Raw genomic sequence first — 24470 nt, 5'->3', positions numbered from 1 at the left:
ATTCCCAGCACTGCCCTGCCCCCCCAATATATAAGTCAATATATGTATAAGTAACATATATGAACACAATTACTGGTATATGTATTACAAAATGAGAATATGCACTTAAATATCTCACTTGGGCCCCTTAAAAATGTACATATATTTTGGTGGGTCGTTTTGAGACTGTCTCACTATGTGGCTCAGATTATTCTAGAATTTACAACCCTGCCTCATGAATGTTAAGATTACAAGTGTGAGCCACCACACCTGCAGGAGTGAAGACTTTTTAAAAACTAGTAACAAACTAAGCTTCTGATTCTTTGTAATGCACACCATAAATGCAGATGCTTGTAATTACTAGACGCCTACATGGAAGAAGTTTAATTCAGCACTTAGGACACTGATCATGTTTACTCCCCAGTATGATCTTTCTTCATAGATTGATACTAAAGGCCAACCTGGGCGTGGCAGAGTAACTTTCTGAATTTGCGGTCTCAACCAAGTGTTATGACCATACATTTTTAGGACACAAATTGCTATTCCTATATACCCACAGCTTAATTCTTAATTCAGCAAGGCTAATAGAATTTTAAGAGAGACCATAAAAGTTAAGTCCTGAAATTCAAAGTACTCCTCCTACCTTGCTGAAACTTAAAACCAAACTACTGACTCCATGGCAGCCTGGAATAATTATGTAATAAAACAACAGTAAGAAAAAGCCACTTGTAGTGTCTAGTCTTTATTGAAAGACTTACTTCAACTGTGGTTTACAGCTTTGGCTTTTGCTGGCCAGGCATGCCAGCCTCTCACTGCCAGCAAACAAGGATCAAGTGGGAATGGCACGGGGGCAACACTAGTGGAGCAAAGAAGATGGTAGGCAGAAACGTAACATTTGATAAATCTCAGATGATTATGAAATAAACATTTCCTTGCACGCCAAAGACTCTCTGCTGCTGCTTTTAATATATGTGGGAGAGAAAAGGCAACAATTTTTACTTTACACTGGACCAAGACAGCAGTGATTTCCATTAGTGTTGCTAACTAGTCTGTCTGGCTTGATAGTCACAACATTTCCTAACATGGTACATTTCATTTGGAGAAGTAGCTTTCTACTTTAGAATGTTTAATATGGAAGAACTGGGACTAACTGATCATGAAATCTTTTCCCCATCCAAATTAGGATGAGATACTTTAATCACATGTTTACTATGACAATGTAACTAGCCTGGATGTTTTATTAACTCACACATAGAACACCAAGAGGAAATACTACAGCAGAGTAGCTGTTAGTTGCCATAACAAACCAATTAATTTACTGGCAGAGCAAAAAAATAAAGGCAAACTAAAATTTTAATTCAACAAGTTTTTGTCAATTATCAACTTAAAAACCAAAGATTCATGAAAATCTTAACTCAGGGGTATAATGTAGTCTGTGTTCTTCCTATAAAATACAAAAACTTTTCCAAAAATGTCCCCCAAAGATATTGTGAACAGCAGCAAAAAAAAAAAAGGGGGGGTATATTTAGTAACAGAGAGTGCAATATAGAACTATTGCAGTGAAAATTAAGATGCCATAAAGTTAGGCTCAACAATGAACTTCAGTCCCTGGAAATTTTGATGAATACAAGTGGAGAAAGGGAAAAAGAAATAACAATTTCCTGTGGTCACCAATACATAAAAATCAACATTTAAAAGTTAATTCTAAAACAAAATACTTTTAAAAATGGCCATTTGTGGATGCTAGCTGCATCTTATTAAGGGCTACTTTCTCATTTAGGTACACAGGCCAACGTTTTGAATACACTGCCAAAACATTTGCACCCCCTAGCTGTCACAATTTAAATACATAGGATTTTACCTATTTTACATTCCTGCTTCATAGAAATTTGAGGCATATTTATTCACACACTGAAAAATACCTTGGAAGCACACCTCAATCTTCTGCATCCTCCAACCGGGTTCATTTACAATCTTGCTCACACAGCTAAGCCCTGCTCAGACCCGTCACCACACACGCCCAACAAAGAAAGAAGAAACTCACAATTTTATGCACTACTTAACTGAAGATCCGATTATAAACTGGTACATCAAACTGTCTAAATAAGATGTTTTAGCAATCTTGTTAAAAAAATTTGTGGGCAAAATATATCTAATTTTTAAAAACATCCCAAGATTTTTAAAAAACATTTGTGCTATACAACTTATAACAACCTTGAAATTATTTCACAAGGTTTTAATCAAGGTATTTACAAACCAAATAATGTAAAGCCAAAAAGGGTCTAATTTCCAATGATGGTTTAGAATATGCTAATGCATCAAAGATCTGTATGAAATTAAAATTAAGGCTTGTTTTGTGTAGTAATTTGTCATTTTGCATTTACAAAGCCAGCCTTGGAAACATCAGTCTATCAACCACTGCACTCATGCAGTGTAGTGCTCTGAGTTACCTCAAATAATGACATTGTCACTACTTCTATGTTGAAGCATGCTTTTTTAAACACTGTAGTTATTCATTATTTACAATGTTTTTCATTTAAACTTCAGGTAAAAGTACAAGTATGACTGTCTGACTTTAAAACAAACACCATACTTGGAATTTCCCCCCAAAATGAAATGCAATATTCTACAGTTGTAATAATCAACACTTTTTGAAGTTTTAAAAAATATGTCTTAATGTGGACCACCAGCATTCACTCAAGACAATGCTGTTCCTCATTTAGGTTGCAAATTTCAGTCTGGCTTCAGTTTCTTTAGGCAAAGAGAAAGTAAACATTTCTTCCAAAGCGACTCCAGAATCACGTATTTCTTCTGATTATCATACACTTCTGCTGACTTCAAATGCGGTCCACCTCAGGGGACAGAAGAAGGGGAGGATCAGGGTTCAGGCTGAACTTATGTGATTCCCAGTTTTTCACGATACTCCCTTTTTTGCTCTTTTAAAAACACAGTGAGTTAAAATACTGAACAGCAAGATAAAAATGGAATAGTATCTAAGAATCAAAATGTATTACCCATTTCTCCTATTATATCAAAATTTGTAGTCAGAATTGTCTTTATTGACTTTATTTTAGTTTTGTACACAAAGAAAAATCATGTTCATATCCATCATGAACAAAAACTTAAAAAGGCAGAACTAGAAGACATGTGTCCTTCACCCAAGCAAAGCTGTGCTAAAGGTTCCAAACATTTCCATTCTTAAAATAAATATTTTCATTTTCCGATGTCTACTTTCATGTCTTCAGAGTGTCACAGGAAATCGCAGCCTATCATGAGTTACAATTTTGTTTAGAGTCCCAGCTCACTGCGTTTGGTAACTTGCCATTCCATATCCAGCTTGGTTAGGAGGAGGTATTACAGGAGGGGGAGCTTGTCCTTGGGGAGGCTGAGCACCAAATCCACCCATCCAAGCAGCAGAAGGTGTTTGACTTGAAAAAAGGGATAAAACACATTCAGCAAAGACAAGGAAAAAATACACATTTATAAAAACAAAACAACTAAAAAACTCAAGCATTTAATCACAGAATATAAGTAGAAATCAAAAATCCCCCAAATAAGCAAATCAAAGAAATAAAAACCCAGGTCTTACCGTGTTAGGCAAGTACTTGCACTGACCTACACCTCAGCCCAGACTCTAAGTTTGGCTAAGATAACCACCCACAACTTATCACAGGTTTGAAGAATCCCTGAAAACTCATTTTTCAAAAAACAATAAATGAGCTTGGTGTGGTAGCTCAAGCTAATCCTGGTGCCTAAGAGGCTGACATGGGACTCTTGCAAGCCTGGGGTGAGATTGGGCTAATAGTAAGACTCTGCTGCACCAATAAGAATAAATAAAAAGTGATTCCTCAGGCAGCCCGCCTACTGCTCTTTGCCGTATACTCAATAAACCTGTCTTCTTTCTTAAAAATAAATATGACATCATTTGCCAAGCACAGATTACACAAATTAGAAACTTAGAAAGTTTAACTCATTCACATCAGAACGAGTTAAAAAAAAAAAAAAGTACCCTTTACAATGAAGGTTCACCAGGCTAGTTTGGGAACTGGGGGGAACGGACAACAAAATGCCACAAAAGCTACTTAGTATAACATAAATTTAAGATTTCCCACATATACCAAACAAAACAGATTTTTTATACATGCGAGAATTTAAAAAAAGCCATATAAATCAAATTCTACCAGCTGCTTACCGAGTTAGGTTGCACCAAATATTACCTCAACCTCTCTCTATCCAGTAATCAGAAATTCTTAGCATCATAGATCATATTTTATTAGTTTTGTTACTTTATTGTTTCTAACATAAATAAATCAATATTTAAGCAGATTCTCCCTAGGAGTGTACACTTTTTAAAAAAAAATTCTGTGTCAGAAGAGTATCTGATTCTATACCAAAAAAACCAAACAACTCACTCTACTCCAAATCCTTGCTGATTCCACGGCTGCCCATAGACTCCATAGGGTGGCACTTGCCACCCATTGGCCATGTACTGCCCATACTGCTGTGGGTTCCCATACACTTGGCTCCACTGGCCCCATTGACTATAGTCGACCTAGAAGAAAAAGCAAATTATTGTTTTAGGGAATGAGTAAGAAACACCGTACTTGAAGAAAGAGTGGGAGACAAGGAAGAGAAAAACTAAGTAAGCACCCTTATGTGAATAGGACTCTGTTATTTATCATTGTCTAAGTTTATTGGGGTGGTGACACCTGTGAAAAGAAAGTATTAAGATTCAGTTAATACCGCAAAACAATCAATTTTGAAATAGCATTAACACAATCAACTGAAAGCAGCTATGTGCGTTATTTTACTATTATTTACAATTTCCAAAACTCTTATGCAGATATGTAAGATGGAAACGATAAACAGTGCTAAGAAAAATCGAATTACCTGTTGGAAGTTTTTAGTCATATCAGGAGATTCTTTACCCCAATAGCATTTAACCACATGTCCCTCAATTGTAGTACCATTCACGGAGACAATGGCATGGGCTGCACTTTCATGAGTTGAAAATCTAAGAGTAAAAAATAGGAAAGTTTGTCTTTTAAGAACTCGAGTAAATAATGAAGGACCTCATTAGCTGATACCTTTAAGTTGACATCTTCCTTAAACTACATTATATGAGTAAAGCTGCACATTGTAAAGCACTAAAATAGCTAACTGCTATCTAGAAAGGGGCAAATATCCCAAGTGAAAAGAATGAATCAAATGTAAGAATAGTCACATCACAGGTAGAATAATATTACCTGACAAATGAATAGCCCTTTTCTGGAAAAACTCGTATCTCCATAATTTGTCCAAATGGTGAGAATGTTTGTCTCATGAGCTGATCTATAAAATATATACAAAATTAAGGCTCATACTGATCATAGATTCATGTTAATACAGAAAAGGTGATTAGGAAACCAAGCACTGTACCTGTTAGCCCAGAAGCAATTCCTCCACAGTACACAGTACAATTTTTTGGACTTGACTGGTTTACTACATCTTCAAACCTTAACTGCTTAGTGTTAGCTAGATGCAGAACAATGTGAAAACACAGACTGTTATACAGAGTTTTAACACTATCTTTGGCTGAGAGCATAGCTCAGTGGTAGAGTACTTGCCTATGCACCGAGGTCCTGGATTTGATCCCCAGCACCACACACACACAAATGTTAGTTATTGTATACTGTTAAGATCTTATTCAATGGGAGAAAAAAAAAAACTTTTTCTCAAAGGTATGATTTAATATATATATTTTAAGACATGGATTGTGGCTAGCCTCAAACTCACTAAACAGTCAAGAATAAACTTGAATTTTCTGATCCTGTGGAGTGTTGGGATTACAGGTATGTGCCACAACACCCAGTTCATGCAGTATTTAAGATCAAACCCAGGGACCTCCGGCATGCTGCGCAAGCACTCTTGAGCGCCACCCCAGCTCTTAATACAGAGTTATTTATTTATCTGGGATTCAAAGCTTAAAAGCTCTGAAAATGAAATTTAGGGTAAGTTGAAACACTGATTTAAATAGTAATAAATCAATCCAATGATAGATGATTTGCACAGCTTACTTTCTTGTGTACTTTTAGGTGCGGGCGGTTTTCGCGTGGCCCAATTGGTTCTGATTTGTCGACCTCCCAACCACTGACCACCCATATGCACAATTGCGTTTTCTGCATCCTATGGGGGAAAAAGAAAGAACAATCAGAAACCACCAATAAATAAGATGAAATAAATGCTGTCACTGCTGACCCAATGAACCTCACCAGTTAATGAACTCATTAAATATCCTAAACAAAACTATTCTGAAAATATTAATTTCAATACAAAAGCTATTTTTATTTACAGATTTCAAAATGCTAGTATAACACTGAAATTCAATTGAAGGAAAATTTATATTTCAAATATGTAGGGAAAACTTTACAGCTCTGCTGACTACACCAAAACCACTTTATTTATTTAAATGAAAGAATATTGATGTGTCAGGGCCTCCAGCCACTGCAACTGAACTCCAGACACATGTGCCACCTTGCGCGACCATCTCATGTGGGATCTGGAGAGTCAAACGTGGGTCCTTGGGCTTCTCTGGTAAGTGCCTTAACAGCTACACCATCTCTCCAGCCCCCAAAACATTTTTAAGTTTCTCAAATACACACAGTTAAATAAAAATAGAAATCTTACAAAAGAAAATGTAAAAAAAAAAAAAGCTAGCTGGGTGTGGTGGTGCATGCCTTTAATCCCAGTACTCAGCAGACAGAGGTGGGGAGGACTGGCGTAAGTTCAAGGCCACCCTGAGCTACAGTGAAACTTTACCTCAAAAAACTAAAAAACAACAAACAAAAAAACAAAACTTGGGCTTAGCAGTTACAGCACAGCCTAAGGACCCAGGTTTGATTCCCCAGCACATGATGGTGCATGCATTAGGAGCTCATCTGCAGTGGCCAGAGGCCCTGGCATGCCCATTTTCTTTCTCTCAAATAATAAATAAATAAAAAACAATTTTTTTATGGTTAAGACTGAAAATAACTTTCCTTCTCCAAATTCTCAGATTAGTTGAGTTGTACTAATCTTAGGCTGTACTTCTAACACATATCACCTTTCATTGATGCACAAATGCAACCTTAATGTTCCTTCACAGTGCAGTTACTCTTTCTCCCTATCTTCAACTTTATGAAACAGAAAAAATTATTGTGTTTGTAGTTAAATGAAGCATATTCAAATTTCAGTTACTCTTTTTAACTAAACAACTACATCCAGAATTTAAAACTTAAGTGGAATTAATTGGAATAACATACCAGTTTATTATAAAAAGACACAAAACCATAGCCTTTGGATTTTCCAGTTGCCATGTCTTTAACTACCCGGGCATCCCTGTGAAAAGAAGCACAGCTAAATGAGGGAAGTAAGAGTCACCCTCAAAATAAAAACTAAAAGGAACCACACACACTGTATTGTGAGCATTTTTAAATAAAATTCCAGTTGGCCCTAATTAACTACAGCCATTCCTGAACTCTCCCTAACGCTTCTTTACCTGTTAGAAAAAAGCAGTAGGACAAAAACATGTAATAAACATGCAACCTCATCAGACAGCCTGTGCTTTCTAAGCTAAATACTCAAATTTGAAGATTAAGAGGAACAATAGTTTCCTTTTCTAATATTCTATTTGCTAGTGTCCTCTAAGATTTACTGACTCTATAAGTTACTGTAACAATGCTAACTACTTTACCATGCAATATCTAAATAGTTAAATGTCTTCTGCCTAGTGATACAAAATATATGAAATATTAAAAAATTGAAAAAGAGGAAAAAATAGGAATTAAAAAGGCATACATGGCCTGTTAACAGATTTCTTTATTTTTCTTGGTCAATTCTCTACCATCATTTTGGAGTTTGGGCAGCTGTAAATTTTGAAAAATTGACATTTTCAGAAATTTAAGAAAGGAGAATAAAAAACTAACAACAATGCTAAGCACACCAGTACGAAAACAACAAATTTACACAGAAATTTTAGTGAGTAAGTTAAAATGATTGGAAATATAGAACTCCACTGAATATAGAATGTTAAAATGTAAATACTAAATATGTATATATAAATAATGTATAATAAGAATAAATAGAAATGAGAAAAAAAATCTACAACTGAGTTCCAGTGTGCACAGTTCCTTGCAGTTAGCCTTCAAGATCCTGTCCATTCTTATGAGCAATTCTGCAAAATAACCAGAATGCTATTACTTTTAATTGTGACTTGGACTGTAGAAAACTGCAGCTCTCAGGTATAAATAAAGATCAAGAAATAGCAACCTGTATTACTTTTATACTAATTTTTAAAACAGTATTACTTACCACATTTAGATTTAAAAGCAAAGCAAATATCAAAATAGAAAATTAAGAATTAAATCTTTCTTTCAAATAAATTAAATCCATAGAACAACAAGTTACATAGAAAAGTTGTTGTTCTTAATTAAAGCATATTTCTGTAGTTACACTACAATGTTTAATAAAAATCTACAAGAAATATAAGTAAGCTGATTTTAATCACATATAAATTATGACAATTTATAGAATTGTAACCACTTGTAATTTTCCAATATATCTGATTAGCATCAAATTCTGACCATAAATTTTGTTTAAAAAAAACAACAACCCATATTTATCCCCTCACTAGCAAAATCAATTACCATTAACAAAAAAATCAAATCAATCTCACATTTAATGTTCAAACATGAAACATTTCATTACTATAATTGTACTAATTTTCACTTAATGCAAAAATATTAAGACACATTTATCATTATATTCAAACATGAACATTTCCAATTTCCCCACAATATACTCAAGACTTTACCTACTTTCCCAAACTTAATGAACTTCTCCAATAAAAGTTAAGTACACAGTACAAATCATAATTATTTTTATTAATCCATTATCCTTAACCATCAAGATTTAAACATATTTGACAAAAAGTTAGACTTTATAATTTTTATTACCCTAATATTTGCTTTAAGATAACAAACAGGATTACTTAATCTTTAAACATATCATACACAGGATTATAGGAAAACACAACCCCACACATTGAAATGACATCAACATTTGCAACAACATCTACTCAAAAAACAAACCAAACCAAAAAAAAAGAAAGAAAAGGAAAACAAAAAGCAAAATAAAAACACACTAACTAGAGAAAGAAAACCTGAATTCCAGTACAAGTTAATCATATGCACTTTTGCCCATCACTACTGAGTATAACACTGTTATGATACTTACGATATTTTACCAAAGGGGGCAAATGCTGATTTGATATCTTCTGTTGTAATTTCTGGACTCAAATCCCCAACAAACACATGGAAGTGATCTGAAACCAAAGCATTTGGTAATCAAATACTTCAGAAGTCAGGCACTAAATCTTTTTAGGGCACTAAGGAGGAAAACACCCTAGTTAAGCTGGTGGTGCTGCCAGGATAACTGCAGAGCTGCCACAGTAAAAGGCAGCAGGAGTACTTACTGGAAGTATCTTTTTTCTGGCTACTTGGTGTTGTTGCCCAGTTTACTTTGACCTCCTAAAAATAAAGATTATATTTAATACAATTATTAGGCGTGTCATTATGAGCAGCAACACTTACCACTTAATAAATGATTTATCAAGCGGGGTTATTTTTGAAAGAGCACCAGGCTGACAAAGCCCGACGTCCTCTCAAAAGCGTGCTGAGAGAGAACACATGCAAACACACTCACAAGGCGCCACCGTTCTACTCTTACCTTTCCCAAAATTTTTCTCCCATTCATAGCAGCTAATGCAGCAGCTGCATCTCTGTGTTCATAAAATTCCACAAAGCAATATGGGTCATTGCTTGTATGCTGCAAAACAGAAAATCCAACAGAAGAGTTGACCCTTCTGCTATCGGGTTGCTGAGAAGAAAATCCAGGAGAAAGCATTACTGACAGCTAGGAATGTACAAGGTGAGACCGCAAAGCTTATGAAAGCCTAACTTAAAGACTTACAGGTAAACCTGACTTTGTACTCCAGAACACTGTTGTACTCAAGTAGAACCCTAAAAGCAGTATTGAATCATGACCATGAATATTAAAATATATGGCTCTAACAAAGTATGCTAAGAATAAAAAAGCTATTAGGCCAAACAAAACCTCAAACTCAGATTTAGTAAGGATCACTCCTTAGCACTCCCATTCTCTTTCATCATCATCTTTATTATTATTATATATTTTCATTTAAAATTTTTTTATTGACGACTACCATAATTGTAGACAATAACCCATGGTAATTCCCTCCCTTCCCCACTTCCCCCTTTGAAACTCCACTCTCAATCAGTCTCTTTTATTTTGATGTCGTCATCTTTTCTATTATGATGGTAGGTGGTGTCAAGCACTGGGAGGTCATGGATATCCAGGCCATTTTGTGTCTGGAGAAGCACGGTGTAAGGAGTCCTACCTTTCCTTTGGCTCTTAAATTCTTTCCACCACCTCTTCCACAATGGACCCTGAGCCTTGGAAGATGTGATGGAGATACTTCAGTGCTGAACACTCCTCCGTCACTTCTTTTCAGTACCATGGTGACTTCTGTGTTATTATTATTATTTTTGTTGTTTATTTCTGCAGTAGTTTCATTCTAGTCCAGGCTGACCTAGAATTCACTATGTAGTCTCAAGCTGGCCTCCAATTTACAGCACTCCTCCTACCTCTTCCTCTCAGGTGCTGGGATTAAAGGCATGTGTCACCACACCCAACATTATTTTGAACTTTTTATTGGTAACCTTCATACACAGACAATATACTATAATCATAACCTCCTCCCACAACTTTCCCTTCTCTCCCTTTTCTCCCTCCCTCTCTCACCCTCTCTATGAGCTTTTTGAGGCAGGGTTTCACTCTAGTCCAGGTTGACCAGGAACTCACTCTGTAGCTCCAAGCTGGCCCTGGACACATACAGATCAATACCTTTGCCTCCCCAGGAATGTACCGCCACACCCTGGCTGAATCCCGTTAGTCTCTCTTCTGTTTTTCTGTCTTCTTTTCCTCCTATTATGCAGGTCTTATATAGGTAGCATCAGCCACTGTGAGGTCATGAACACCATGGCCACTTTGTGTCTGGAAGACAATGTTGTAAGCAGTCCTCCCCTCTGGATCAAAACAAGGGCTGCACTAAATGAGACATCTCTGTCAGACCCTCCAAGGAACCACTGTGGAAGAGGTAGCTGAAAGAATGTAAGAGCCAGAGGAAGGGAAAGAGTGCTTTCAATACCATTTTTCAGACACAAATGGCCATGGTACTCATGACCTCACAGTAGCTGACTCCACCTAAACATGACCTGCATAATAGGAGGGGGAAAATGACATCAAAATAGAAGAAGGACTAGATGGAAAGAAGGGATTCAATGAAGGGGGTATTTAGGAGGGGAAACATGAGGGCTATGGGAAGGGATTATGATGACCATGGTAGATGTATGGAGGCTGTCAATAAAAATTTAAGAAAAAAAGCTGGGTGTGGTGGCACACACCTTTAATCCCAGCACTCAGGGGAGGCAGAGGGAGGAGGATCACCATGAGTTCAAGGCCACTCTGAGAATACAGAATGAATTCCAAGTAAGCCTGTGCTAGTGAGACCCTTCCTCAAAAAGCAAGCAAACAAACAAAAAACACAAGAAAGAAAGAAAACTAGGACTGCTGTAACACGGTACTGCCAGCAAGACTGGATTACATGTATTCCATTTTGAAATGAAGAATGAGAATCAATATAGAAAGATGCAAGATTTAAGCTAGTTACTGAAATGAATTCCCCTCTCCCAAAACAATGTAGCAAGGCATGACTGTACACACCTATAGTTCCAGCACTTGGAAGCTGAGGCAGGATGAGTAGAAGACTGAGTTCAAGGCCAGCATGGGCTACACACACACAGTCTGCCTTCAAAAACCCTAATGCACTGGAGTTTCAATATACTTTGAATTTGTTCTTCTAGAGCCCAACAAATATAGTAATGATCTGGAAAATTGCTGAATCTTTGTCTAAATAGTCCAAGACAGGGCTGGTGGTGTCATTCAGTGGTAGAGCATTTGCCAAGCATGTATTTAATCCCAGATCCTCAAAACGAAATACATAAACACGTAAATCTAGGATAAAGCTACAATTAAACATAAATATCACTATGAAAAAAGCTCTAGTCGGGGCTGGAGAGATGGCTTAGCGGTTAAGCGCTTGCCTGTGAAGCCTAAGGACCCCGGTTCAAGGCTTGATTCCCCAGGACCCACGTTAGCCAGATGCACAAGGGGACGCACGCGTCTGGAGTTCGTTTGCAGAGGCTGGAGGCCCTGGTGTGCCCTTTCTCTCTCTCTCTCCCTCTCCCTCTTTCTCTGTCAAATAAAAATAAAAATTAAAAAAAAAAAAAAAAGCTCTAGTCCAGGCATGGTGGTGCATGCCTTTAGTCCCAGCACATGGGAGGTAGGAGAAGCACCATGAGTTCAAAGCTAGCCTGAGACTATAAACTGAAATAAACTGGAAAAAAAAAAAAAAGGTGGCTCAGTGGTTGCCAGTCAGGGTTAAACTCCTTGGCACCAAATGCAAAATGGGGCACAAACATCTGGCCTTTGTTTACTGTCAAATTTTTTAAAGCATTCTATTTACTTGAGAGAGGGGGAGAGGCAGATAAGAGAGAGAGAGAATGGGCACACCAGGGCCTCCAGCCACTGCAAATGAACTCCAGATGCATGTACCCCCTTGCGCATCTGGCTTTCTGTGACAATGGGGAATCAATCAAATCCAGATCATTGGGCTTTGCAGTTAAGTGCCTTCACCACTGAGCCATCTCTCAAGGCTCACAAACACATTTTTTAAAGCTTTATTAATTGGCAAATACATATTTATAAAGAACCTGCACTGGGGAAATGGCTCGATGGAGCACACGATGCACAAGCATTGAGGACCTGGGAGTCTCTCTCTACTTTAGCTTCTGAATAAACTTCGCTCTGCTTTATCTTGAAAACAAACAAATAAATAACAGGGGCTGGGGAGATGGCTCAATGGTTAAGGTCACCTGCTTGCAAGGCCTGATAGCCCAGGTTCAATACCCCAGACACTCACATCACCACATGCACCACAACCAGATGCACTGAGTGGCAGGAGGCCCTGGTGAGCCCCTCCCCTCTCCTTCCTTTCAAAGAGATGTAAATATAAATATATTTCTTAAAAAAATCATCAAACAGCCTATAATCCCAGGTTTGATGCCAGCCTAATCTGCATGAGTTTCATGCCAGACAGATGTATGTTAGCAAGGCCTTGTCTTAAAAAAGATCAAAAATAAAAATAGTAGAACAAAGGAACAGAGAAATTTTCATAGAACAAAATAAACCTAAGATGCTCAAGATTCTGCATCACAGCTCAGATGCTTCCCACTTATACCACCACCAGACAACACTCCAAAAATCAATTTGGTCCTTATCTTCATTAGTTTTATCACCAATTTTTGTTGGATGACATGTCAAGACAGAGAAATAGGAGATTTTACAACTATTTACAAGTTCAGATCTACAACTTTTTTTGTTTTGTTTTTCGAGGCAGAGTCTCACTCTAGCTCAGGCTGACCTGAAGTTCACTATGTCATTTAAGGGTGGCCGTGAACTCTTGGTGATCCTCCTACCTCTGCCTCCCGAGTGCTGGGATTAAAGACATGTGCCATCACGCCTGGCCAGATCTAGTACTTTTTTTTTTTTTTTTTTGGTTTTTCGAGGTAGGGTCACACTCTGATCCAGGCTGACCTGGAATTAACTCTGTCATCTCAGGGTGGCCTTGAACTCATGGCAATCCTCCTACCTCTGCCTCACGAGTGCTGGGATTAAAGGCGTGCGCCACCACGCCCGGCTCAGATCTAGAACTTTTAACACATAACTGTGAAGTCATTTCAAGTCCCTCTACCATATATTTAATAACACAGGTTTTAAAAACAAGTGTTTATCAAATGTCTCTCAAATCATCTTCTAGTTTCCTCTAAAACTATTCCTGCAGCCTCCAACCTTGAGACAGAAAGCGCATGGTGAACTCCCCACTGGCCTCTGTGTCATCCCTGAGCCCTTTTCTGTTCTTGACTTCCACAGAATTCAAAATAACCCATTACTGTACTCCTGCCGTCAAATGTTCTCTTCTCTGGGTCTTACCATACACTTGGCGTCCCTGCTTCCTCACTGGCGCGTCTTTTGAGAGGCCATTCTTCCTCCTTAATTCACACTCAGCGGGCACTGCAAATACTGAAGCTCCAGGCCTCACACATCAGTCCTCTACTCTGCCATTCCTCTCTAAGTGATCATTTCTAGTCTCAAGGCTTCAAATACTACTGTATACTTTAGAGCCAGTCTCTCCAGAATTCCCAACTAGTTTATTCAACTGCCCACATATACTGTCCGCCTGGATATCCAATGTACATGTTAAATTTAACATTACCAAAACAGAATTCATGATTCCCACCACACCCCCATCCATTTTGCACCTTCCTGTCATTTCCACTTTAGTAAGTAGCATTACCACCCACACAATTGCACTTACAAGAATCTTGAGTTCTTTCCTGACTTTTTATCCTTTCTCTTATGTCCCACAGCCAATCTAGTCCCAATTCTACCTCCAAAATATACTTCAACTTTACCCACCCTATTTCTTCACCACCACTGTGAAGCACAAGAAACTATCACCTTTCTACCTACTAGAGAAATGCCACTATCTTTCCTGCTCCTACAATGCTCCATAGAACACTCATTTTCCTAGCACTATATTCTTAAAAAAAAAAAAAAAAAAATCAAATTAGATCACCCCTTTGCCCTGCTTGCCCCTTCTGGTCTGCCAAGTTAAACTCTGCTGGTCTGTATTTCCCTGTGTGACTTGGGAGCTTGTCTGGAGGTTCTCGCCGCTACTCCTATAACCTTGACCGGAGACCAAAGTTCGTCCTCTTTGACCAAGCACACAGCTTCAGGAAGGACGCACTGGAGGTGGTGCGGGAGGAAGGGGTCAGCCGCCTAGCCAGCTGTATCAACCCTGGCAATCAATGGGTGACAAATGCTACAGCCAGATCACCCTCACATCCCCTTAATGTGACCTGGAATCCTATTAGTGAGCCACATTCCCACCTATTTATCACTCAAGCAAGCTCTAGGCGCCTGGGTCCCAAACACAACGAGCTCTTTACCAAGTTAAGGTACCTGTTTTTGTCTCCCTCAGCTACACTCCTTAACACAGATGTCCCACCTTGCTATTCCTATCTCAACCAACCCTCCACACATCATCACAGAACTGTTTTATTATCTTCATGGCTCTTGCTCCTGTTTGAAATCTCATTTGTCTGGTTCTCCATTATATTTTCAATACCTTTAGGACTGTCTAAGAATACTTTTCCTAACAAAAGGAGGAATGTGTATCAAAGTTAGGAATAAAAACAATGGAAAATAGATACTAGAACAGAATAAGACTTAATACTTAGAAAAGAAAGTTAAAAACCCAATACATTTTACAAGTTTTTAACAGTTTCTCATTTTAGGCCAAAATGACAACTCCTTAGCACAGCTTACACTCTTGCCACCCCATTTCAAGTATCAACCATGCTTCTACTGGATACAGTTTTCTGTTTTTCCTCTCTTTCACACACTCCCGTTCTATGTACCACAGTACATCAACACTGTTCTAACTACAATCCCTTCTTCCTGACACTCCTTTCTAGCCATGTTTATTATTTGTTTAGGTTTCAGCCTCTGCACTTCTGCAGGAAGCCTCCCATACCTAAGACCATACACTGGATACCCTCCCAAAGTGTTTCCACAACACTTTAATAAGCCACCTGTGCTCCCATCACTATGATTCTTTATTTTCCGTCCTCCTCCTGGCCTGTAAAAACTCATGGGGCTATGAACTGTCTTACTCATCCATCATTGTACCCCTAGCGCTTACCACAGTATCTGGTACACAGCAGATCAAAACAGATAATGGTGAATGAACATAATGACAGGAATATGACTGACACATGGCTCAGGGGACATAACTAGTCGTAACTGAAAAAAGGTAAAAAGTAATTTTTCTTTGAAACTAGGACAACAGCTTTGGATTTTATTTTGGTGCTGAGGATTGAACAAGCAAACATTCTACCACAGGGCTATATTCCAGCCTCTCAAATTTATTATTACAACACTTTAAACTTATGTACATAAAGTTGCTCAGATATTAGTACTTACTAAAGATGCATGTCACTCACTATATACTTACTAACCTAATGTTCTTTGATATATGCCAATCCCTAAACTTTAAATGTCTACAATCTGAGTTAACCTTGTGATTGGAGTATATCAAATGCCATCAAGCTTTTCATCTTTCTCGCATAAGCTGTTTACAGGCAGGATCACCTGAGAATAGCTAAGTCATAAGGTAACTGTGTAAGGAGAGTAACGGCATCAGAGCTTTGCTTTCTTACAGGAAATGACATTCTAAGACCAGTTTATCAGCCAAATCTCATCAACAGAATAATGAAGCCTAAAATAAACTTTTAAAATGATGTTAACCAACCCATCACCTGAAAATGTTAAACGTCATGCTAAAGGACAACATTCTTAACTGGGAAGATCTTACCTCTGTTATCATTTTACAGCTCTTACAGGGTCCGATCTGACTGAATAACTGAAGTATTAGTACTTCGGTCACATCTCTGGAGAGGTTACCTACATATCTGAACAAGAAGAGAAAAAAAAATCAGCAACATTTCTTTAGCTCCAGTTCTAATGTCTTATCATTTAATTCCTTATTTACTTCATTTTACCATTCTCTGTATTTATTAACTTTTCTCCCAAGAAAGTCTAGTCCTATGGAAGATTAACCCTTACTTAGGAAAGCAACTGTTTTTTAGTTACTAAAATACCATGTCAAAAGGCATTAATAAAGGAGCTGGAGAGATGGCTCAGTGGGCTGAGTGCTTACCTTGAAAGCATGAGGACCTGAGTTCAATCCTTAATACCCACATAAAATGCTGGGTATGGTGGCATGTACTACCCTGTAATCCCAGCCCTGAGGGGACAGACAGATCCCTGAGATCACTGCGTTCCTCCTATCTCTGCCTCCCAAGTGCACTACCATGTCCAGCCAGATTTTATTTTTGACTAAAGAAAACTTAATGATGGTGTATCTTCATTGATTTGTTTAAGGGAAGAAGAATTAAAATAAAATTACCTAGTGAAAAATATTTATCTGCATTAAGAAAATAGTCTCTTTTTGAAAGAAAATCAACACTTAGCCAGGTGTGGTGGCACACACCTTTAATCCCAGCACTCAGGACAGAGGTAGGAGGATCGCCATGAGTTCGAGACCACCCTGAGACTATATAGTGAATTCCAGGTCAGCCTGAGTTAGAGCCAGACCCTACCTTGAAAAAACAAAACAAGAAAGAAAAGAAAATCAATACTTGATGAACACCACTTAGGGCTATGTCTTATACTATGACTGAACTTATCTCAAAAAGTTGTCAGACTAAGTCTAGGATTCGACAACTAATACCTCAAATGTGCATTTGTTATGCACAATCTCATAAAATTTAACAGTTTCTTCTGGAAAGTAAAAGGACATTTATTTTTCTAACCACAATATATAACATCTGGAAACTGAATACTTAAGACCAAAACAATCCTTGCAACAAAGCTGCCACATGAAATACGTAACTGTTTTAAGACAGAAAACTAAAATTAAGTAAAACCTAAAAAGATCCAATTAAGAATTGAATCACTAGTGGCAGGGTGTGGTGGCACACGCCTCTGATCCCAGCCTTGGGAGACAGAGGTAGGAGGAATGCTGTGACTTCAAGGCCACCCTGAACTCCATAGTGAATCCTAGGTCAGCCTGGGCTAGAGACCCTACCTCAAAAAACAAAAAAACAAAACAAAAAAAACCACACACACAAAAAAGTGACCCACTACAGGCCATGCAGCAGCAGCAAAGGATTACAGAATTATGAGATAGCCAAAGACAACTGCACCTTTTTTACTCATAGTGGTTTTTTTTTTTGGGGGGGGGGGCCAGTATCCATGGAATCATTTCTATCAGAGACCTATATATAAGAAAATGAGAGCTGGAGAGGGCTTAGCAGTTAGGACACACTTGCCTGCAAAGCCAAAGGACCCAAGTTCAATTCCCCAGGACCTACATAAGGCAGATACAAAAGGTGGCAAATGTAACTGGAGTTTGTTTGCAGTGGCTGGAGGCCCTGGCACCTCCATTCTCTACCTGCCTCCCTCCTTCCCTCTCTAGTAAATCAAAATTTAAAAGAAAAAGAAAGAAAATGGATACATGATCATGATTTTCTTCTTTCAAAAAAATTTTATTTATTTAGAGAAAATATGAATGGGTGCACCAGAGCCTCTAGCTACTGCAAACAAATTCCAGATGCATGCGCCACCTTGTGAATCTAGCTTTACAAGTGTACTGGGGAATTGAGCTCAGGTTTTCAGGCTTTGCAATCAAGCACCTTAACCACTCTCTCCAGCCCCTCCATGTGATATTATAAACAGTATGTCTAACCTAAAGGGCCAGTTTGCATATTTTATTCAAAGAGTATCTTAATTTGCCAAGATATAAAGGACACAATTCATTATACAGTTTCACTTAAATATACCCTAGTTTCAACCTGGATGTGGTGGTGCTTTAATCCCAGACTCTAGAGGCAGAGGTAGGAAGAGTGCTATGAGTTCAAAGGCAGCCTAAGACTATACAGTGAATTCCAGGTCAGCTTGGGCTAGAGTGAGACCCTACCTCCAAAAAACAAAAGTACCCCAATTTCAGACTGTCTTTTCTACTCAGTGTTCTGTAACTCACCATATCCACATATGCCCTCACTCACCATAAAACTTAATCAAATTTTATAGGTTTTAAAATACTGTGCTTAGCCGGGCATGGTGGTGTATGCCTTTAATCCTAGCACTTGGGAGGAAGAGGTAGGAGGGTCCCTTTGAGTTCCAGAGGGCACAGAGTGAGACCATACCTCAGGGAAAAAATACTGTGCTATACTGCTTAAGTACTTTTACATTATCATAAAACAACCTATCCCAAAATAATTACTCACAAAGACACTGAAGACAACGTACAACACTGAACACATGTCCAAGGATCACCCTGTCAAGCAGTTCCACAGTTCACTGAGGCTGCAGTTAGTAAGCGCAAAGTTTCTAAATATGCCGTTTCTACCGAAGAGCATATACAAAGTGACTGAGGTCAAGTAAAAAGAGAAATCACTTACAAAATGCCAAAATGATTTTCATAACTCAATTAAAAGAATAAAAAGGCAGACCTTACAGTCTTACTTTTTTCATCTAAAAACAGGAACTGCAGATACTAAAGCATCACAAACTGAAAATAATACCTTCATCTCCAAAACCAAGGTTCAAATCCATCTAGAGACTAGAAACTTGACCATTTCACAGCAGACAGAAGTTCATATAGCCAAACTACTTCCTATGTCCAACTGGCAGGAATTAAGAACATCATGCCTTGTGGAAACTAGTAACAGTTTTTCTGTACTGAATATGCTACCTCTGAAAATGGTGGCCCTACTGGGATTGAAATTACAGCACTTTTACATAAAATACTGTGACTATATTTCCATTAAAATATCACCTTTTACAATTATATATTTATTTGCCGGGCGTGGCGGCGCACACCTTTAATCCCACACTCAGTAGGTAGAGGTAGGAGGATCATCACCAGTTAGAGGCCACCCTGAGGCTATATAGTGAATTCCAGATCTGCCTGAGCTACAGTGAGACCCTACTTCGGAAAAAAAAAATAAAATAAAATATATATATATATTTGAGGAGAGAGGGGGAGAGAGAATTGGAGAATTGGGCATGCCAAGGCCTCTAGCCACTCTAAATGAACTACTGATGCATGTGCCACCTTGTGCATCTGGCTTACTTAGGTACAGGGGAATCGAACCTTAACTTATCCTTGGGCTTCACAGGCAAGCTCCTTAACCACTAAGCATCTCTCCAGCCTCCAAAATACCACTTTTGCTTTTTTTCTTGACAAGCTCCTGTGCAAGGGGAGAATTTGCAACAATAACTGTCAACAGACCTCTAAAGCATTCCCAGGATTTCATTTAGGAAGGAGGTAGGGAGGAAGAAAAGGTGCAGGCAGCTCAAATAAGTTGATCAACTATGAGGAATACACAGATATACACACATTAGAGAAAAAAGAAATATGACTACACTGAATAAGAAGCATGACTATAACCACAATACAACTAAATTCACGGGATGGCTAGCTAGTCTTCTAATTTATTACAATACTGTCAGTTATTTTCATTTACTTGGTTCAAGGATGTTTAGAATATATTCAAATCATCTGCTTACTATCTTTTTACTGAACATCAGGAAAAATGCATAGTTTTAAGACAGTACTGCACAGCATAGTTATCCTAGACCCACAATCCCTAAGGTTTTGGTACATCAGATAGATGAATAAAAAAACCATACACACATGGAACACTCTTACAATTAGTGTCACACTGTAAATTCAAGTAGCATGGATCAAATCAGCACAGTGATTTGATAAAACACAAATGTATGCCCTACAAGGTACCAGCGTACCCCATCACATGAATTCCTGTGTTTCTTTTTAAGATCACAAGTTACCACCAAATAAATGTCAAATGAGAATAGAAAACAGACCTTTAAAGCAACCATATGACAAACGGGACTTTAGACTCAACATCAAGGCAATTCTATACCACTTCAAATACCATCAAATCAATTAGTAATCCTGTAGGTAATGAACATTTTAAAAAACCTACCTAAGCTATAAATGTCATATGGTTTTCTGCAGAAAGGAGTATTATGTCTTAGCTTGTATGTGTCTGCAGGGAAACAAACCTCACTACTAACACACAGGCATTTTCAAGTAAACAGGTTAAGATCAACTTTATTAGGAGTCCACTTCAAAAACATAGTAGACATTGGAAAACCTATTCAAGAGCACAATGAAAAAGACAGAATCTCCAAAAAACAAAATAAAACTATCAAAATTTTACAGTTGAGTATACACTGTATAGATGAATCAACAAACTGCACCAAGTTATGACATCTGCCTGTAGTTTACACCAATCAGTACTTAAAAAAAAAAAAAAAGGACTTGGGCTGGAGGGATGACTTACCCGGTTCAATTCCCCAGGACCCACGTAAACCAGATGCAAAAAGGGGCGCATGGGTCTGGAGTTCGTTAGCAGTGGCTGGAGGCCTTGGTGCACCCATTCTCTCTCTCAAATAAATAAAGTATTTTTTTAAAAAAAGGACTTTGTACTAACTTTATGAAAGAAGTAAGATACGTGTAAAACAGTTGTGTACCTTTGTTCCAGGCAGTTTAAGCAGAAGAGACAGATCTAGGAAGATTTAACAATCCTTGTATTTAAAACACAGGCACACAGTAAACATGGGCTGACACACAGGAACCATAAAGCTGAGATGTTCATTTATTCATGTATACATCTTTTTTGTTTTGTTTTTCGAGGTAGGTCTCTCTCTAGACCAGGCTGACCTGGAATTCACTATACAGTCTCAGGAGGGCCTCGAACTCATGACGATACACCTACCTCTGCCTGGGATTAAAGGTGTGCGCCACCACCCCCGGCTTTATACAACATATTTTTAAGCAACTAAACACAGACAACTGTGTTTCAGAGAAAGGACAAGAGACTGGAGACACCGGTCTACTGGAGATCTGAGAGTGGACTCAGAAATAGTTGTAAGAATAAAAGAATTTGAAAAAAGCATACTATGTAGCAGGACAAAGCCAGGGATTCCTCTTCTAAGGAACAACCAGACACAGTTAATGACTTGTGCCACAAGAATTTACTAATTATTCAGGAATTTGTAATGCCACTTCAGGTATTTTATTTTTATTGTTTATATGAGACAGAAAGGGGGGGAGACAAAGAGGGAGAAGGAGGGATGAAGGGGGAAGAGAGAGAGAGCTAGAGAGAGAGCGCGAGCGCGCACCTTGGTCTTCAGTCACTGCAAATGAACTCCAGATGCAAGCGCCACTTTGTGCATCTGCCTAATGTGGGTCCTAGGGAGTTGAACCTGCGTCCTTTGGCTGTGTAGGCAAGGCTATCCCTCCAGCCCCATTCGGATATTTTAGATAAAATGTAATTTATCGTTCTTAAATGCTTGCTTGCTAGCCCTTAAATCTACCTTTCCCACATGTTTCCGTCAAAGCTCACACTGCTAACTAAATACCCTCGACATCAACAGAAGATGAACAAACTTCAAGTTTGTCTCAATTATCTCTTTTGTGAAGACAGAAACGGAAAACAGCACAAACCATAAAGAATTAAAGTAAGCTTTCTCTCAGACAGCTGATGTATTCTCAAATTGCCAAAATAGGATACAAATACTTTAGTGAGATGTTGAGAGAAATAGGAATAAAAAGCATAAACAAAGCTGAAAAAAAAGTATATCAACATTTATTTTTTTAATTGAACATACTTTGGTAGGGAGGAAGTTTTGAGAAGGTAGTTGGGCACCGTACGTGCTCATCCACCTTCATTCAGTCCCCAAAAAGCACTTCCCCCATCAGCCAAGTGAACTCTGATCATCCTACCAATACCAGGCAGACTGGCAGGAGGAACAAGCGGTAATCTGGCTCCCGTACTCCAGGCAAGAGTAGTGAAGCCTCCAGAGGCTGGGAAAACCGAAGGATTTTAGAAACCACTCCGACTTAGAAAAGATGCAAAAATAAAAAATAAAAAGGCGTGCTACACTATTTGGGACGGTATACAAACGCTGAGTCATCACCGTGCACCAGGATAGGAAGGAGATTCCTCCAATTAAGCGGTTGGAAAGGAAACACATTCATTAGATTGGGCTTCGGATGAAATACACGGGCAAGATCGCGGGAAAAGCACCCCAAAAAGACACGCAACGAATAGCGAGTGAAAAAAAAAAATGCCACTGCATCTAACTCGAAGCACAAAAAAAAAAAAAAAGAAAGAAAAAAGAAAAAGAAAAAAAAAAAAAACCACGGATTTAGAGAAAGGAACATCCAACCGAGCCGAACGGACTTTCAGCACCGGTCTGCCAGTTTGGCGTGGAGGGGAATCAGTCAACTCCGCGATCGCACTGGGGGAAAGAGATGCTCCCGCGACCCACAAGCATCCCTGGTGCACTTCAAAAAGTAGCGGGCCGCCGGGCGGGTGCTTCTGACAGCGCGGGGCACGTGGGGCAGAGAAAGAGACCAGGGGTGGCCGGGGAGCCGCCGAGTGCCCGGATGCCCCCGAGGGCTGCGCTCGTGGGGGGGACGCCGCGGGGAGCGGTCCAGGCCGGGCACGCCGCGGGCCCGGCGGCCGTCCGCCTCCTCCAGCCCCCCGCCGGCGGCGACCCCGGTGCTCCGTGGGCCTGACAGCCGCAAGCAGCCGAGCACGAGCCGGGCCCGGGGCGTCGGGGCGGGGAGCCGGGCGGGTGGCGCAGGACCCCCCTCCCCCAGCAAGTGGCTGCGTTTGGGGACGCGGCAGGGAGGGCTTCCTCCCAGGGGACAAAAAGGGGGGGTGAGGACCGACGAGGAAGGCGCCCGGCGTCCCCCGAGAGCCCGCAGAGCCGCGGCCTCGGCTCCGCGCAGCGCCCGGGCCGCTCCGCGCCGCCTACCCGCCGCGCCCCGCGCCCGCGCCCACCCGGGCTCCCTCCCGGCTACTCACAGAGTGCGGGGTTGTCCGTCGTCTTCCATCATGGTGGGTGCGACGGAGCGATCCCGGGACAAGGGGGAGGGCAGGGCTGGGGAGGGGAGGGGGCGGGGAGGAGGGGGAGGGGAGCCCCGGGCACCGGCTGGGGGACAGAGGAGAAGCTACCGAAGCCTGCTCTCGGGCTCTCTGCCCCCAGCCCCGCTCCGGACACTGCGCTCCAACCAGGAGGAGCAGGAGGAGGAGGAGGATGAACAAAATGGCCGCCGCCACCAGCCAGGCAGGAAACGCGGCAGGGCGCAGGCGCGGCCCGCCAGGTCACCGCTTCGGGCCACTCGCCACGGCTTGCCCGGCGGGACGGGAGGGGGGTGTGGGGGGGGAGAAACAAAACGAAACAAAACAAAAAACAAATCAAGAAGGGACAGAAAGCCAAGACCGCGGGGAAAGACTCTGTAGCCGCTCGCGAACAAGTTACTTTGTCGCGGCGGACCGGCTGGGCGGCAGGAACCCAGCGTGTTTCAAAAGAGACCAGGGAGCGAGAACTGCCGGGAAGTCAAGTCTCTGGGAATTGTGGTCCCCGGGAAAGAGCGAGGGAAGCGCTTCTCCAGAGGCCTTCTGGGAACTGTAGTCCAAAGAAGGTCCCGAGCCCGTCGGGACGCGGAGGAGGGACTTCTGGGTAGTGTAGTTTGTACGGGAAGACGTGGGGCGTCCAGGAAGTCGGAGTACGACCACAGGGAGGGAGGAATAAAAGCGGCTTTAAGAGGCGGGCGGTCGACCTGGGAAAGGCATGCTCGGGAAAAGTAAACTACAAGTCCCAGG

At 40.1% G+C, this 24470-nt stretch overlaps 1 protein-coding gene across 5 annotated transcripts; it reads right to left on the bottom strand.

Annotated features, from left to right (window-relative positions):
• Window positions 1-705: 705 nt before the first annotated feature.
• Window positions 706-23752, bottom strand: Tial1 (TIA1 cytotoxic granule associated RNA binding protein like 1). Of its 5 annotated transcripts, none has more exons than XM_045152202.1 (12): window positions 23670-23752; window positions 16574-16670; window positions 9724-9873; window positions 9470-9524; window positions 9232-9319; window positions 7260-7335; window positions 6036-6144; window positions 5398-5493; window positions 5226-5310; window positions 4870-4993; window positions 4392-4531; window positions 706-3407 (listed from the first exon to the last, which is right to left on the bottom strand). In XM_045152202.1, the coding sequence occupies exons 1-12, from the start codon at window positions 23699-23701 to the stop codon at window positions 3281-3283; spliced, it is 1179 nt and encodes a 392-aa protein (XP_045008137.1). In that variant the 5' UTR covers window positions 23702-23752; the 3' UTR covers window positions 706-3280. The 5 variants fall into 5 exon arrangements, with proteins under 5 accessions (XP_045008137.1, XP_045008138.1, XP_045008145.1 ...); XM_045152203.1 differs by having other exon boundaries at window positions 9724-9822; window positions 23670-23709; XM_045152210.1 differs by lacking the exons at window positions 9724-9873; window positions 16574-16670; window positions 23670-23752 and adding exons at window positions 7795-7862; window positions 8102-8170 and having other exon boundaries at window positions 9470-9500.
• Between the last annotated feature and the right edge of the window lie 718 nt (window positions 23753-24470).

The sequence above is a fragment of the Jaculus jaculus genome, chromosome 1, assembly GCF_020740685.1.
Source record: "Jaculus jaculus isolate mJacJac1 chromosome 1, mJacJac1.mat.Y.cur, whole genome shotgun sequence".
In the NCBI taxonomy this organism is placed as follows: Eukaryota; Metazoa; Chordata; class Mammalia; order Rodentia; family Dipodidae; genus Jaculus; species Jaculus jaculus.
The sequence above is the reverse complement of the archived record's forward strand: the minus strand, read 5'-3'. Positions and strand labels throughout refer to the sequence as shown.

Bases quoted from the DNA above. Each gene is read 5' to 3' on its own strand.
- Tial1 (XM_045152202.1), bottom strand. From the start codon at position 23,701: ATGATGGAAGACGACGGACAACCCCGCACTCT. The intron at 16,671-23,669 runs GTGAGTAGCCGG...CTTCTTGTTCAG, and splicing joins GACGGACAACCCCGCACTCT to ATATGTAGGTAACCTCTCCA. The intron at 5,311-5,397 runs GTACAGTGCTTG...TATATTTTATAG, and splicing joins AATTGCTTCTGGGCTAACAG to ATCAGCTCATGAGACAAACA.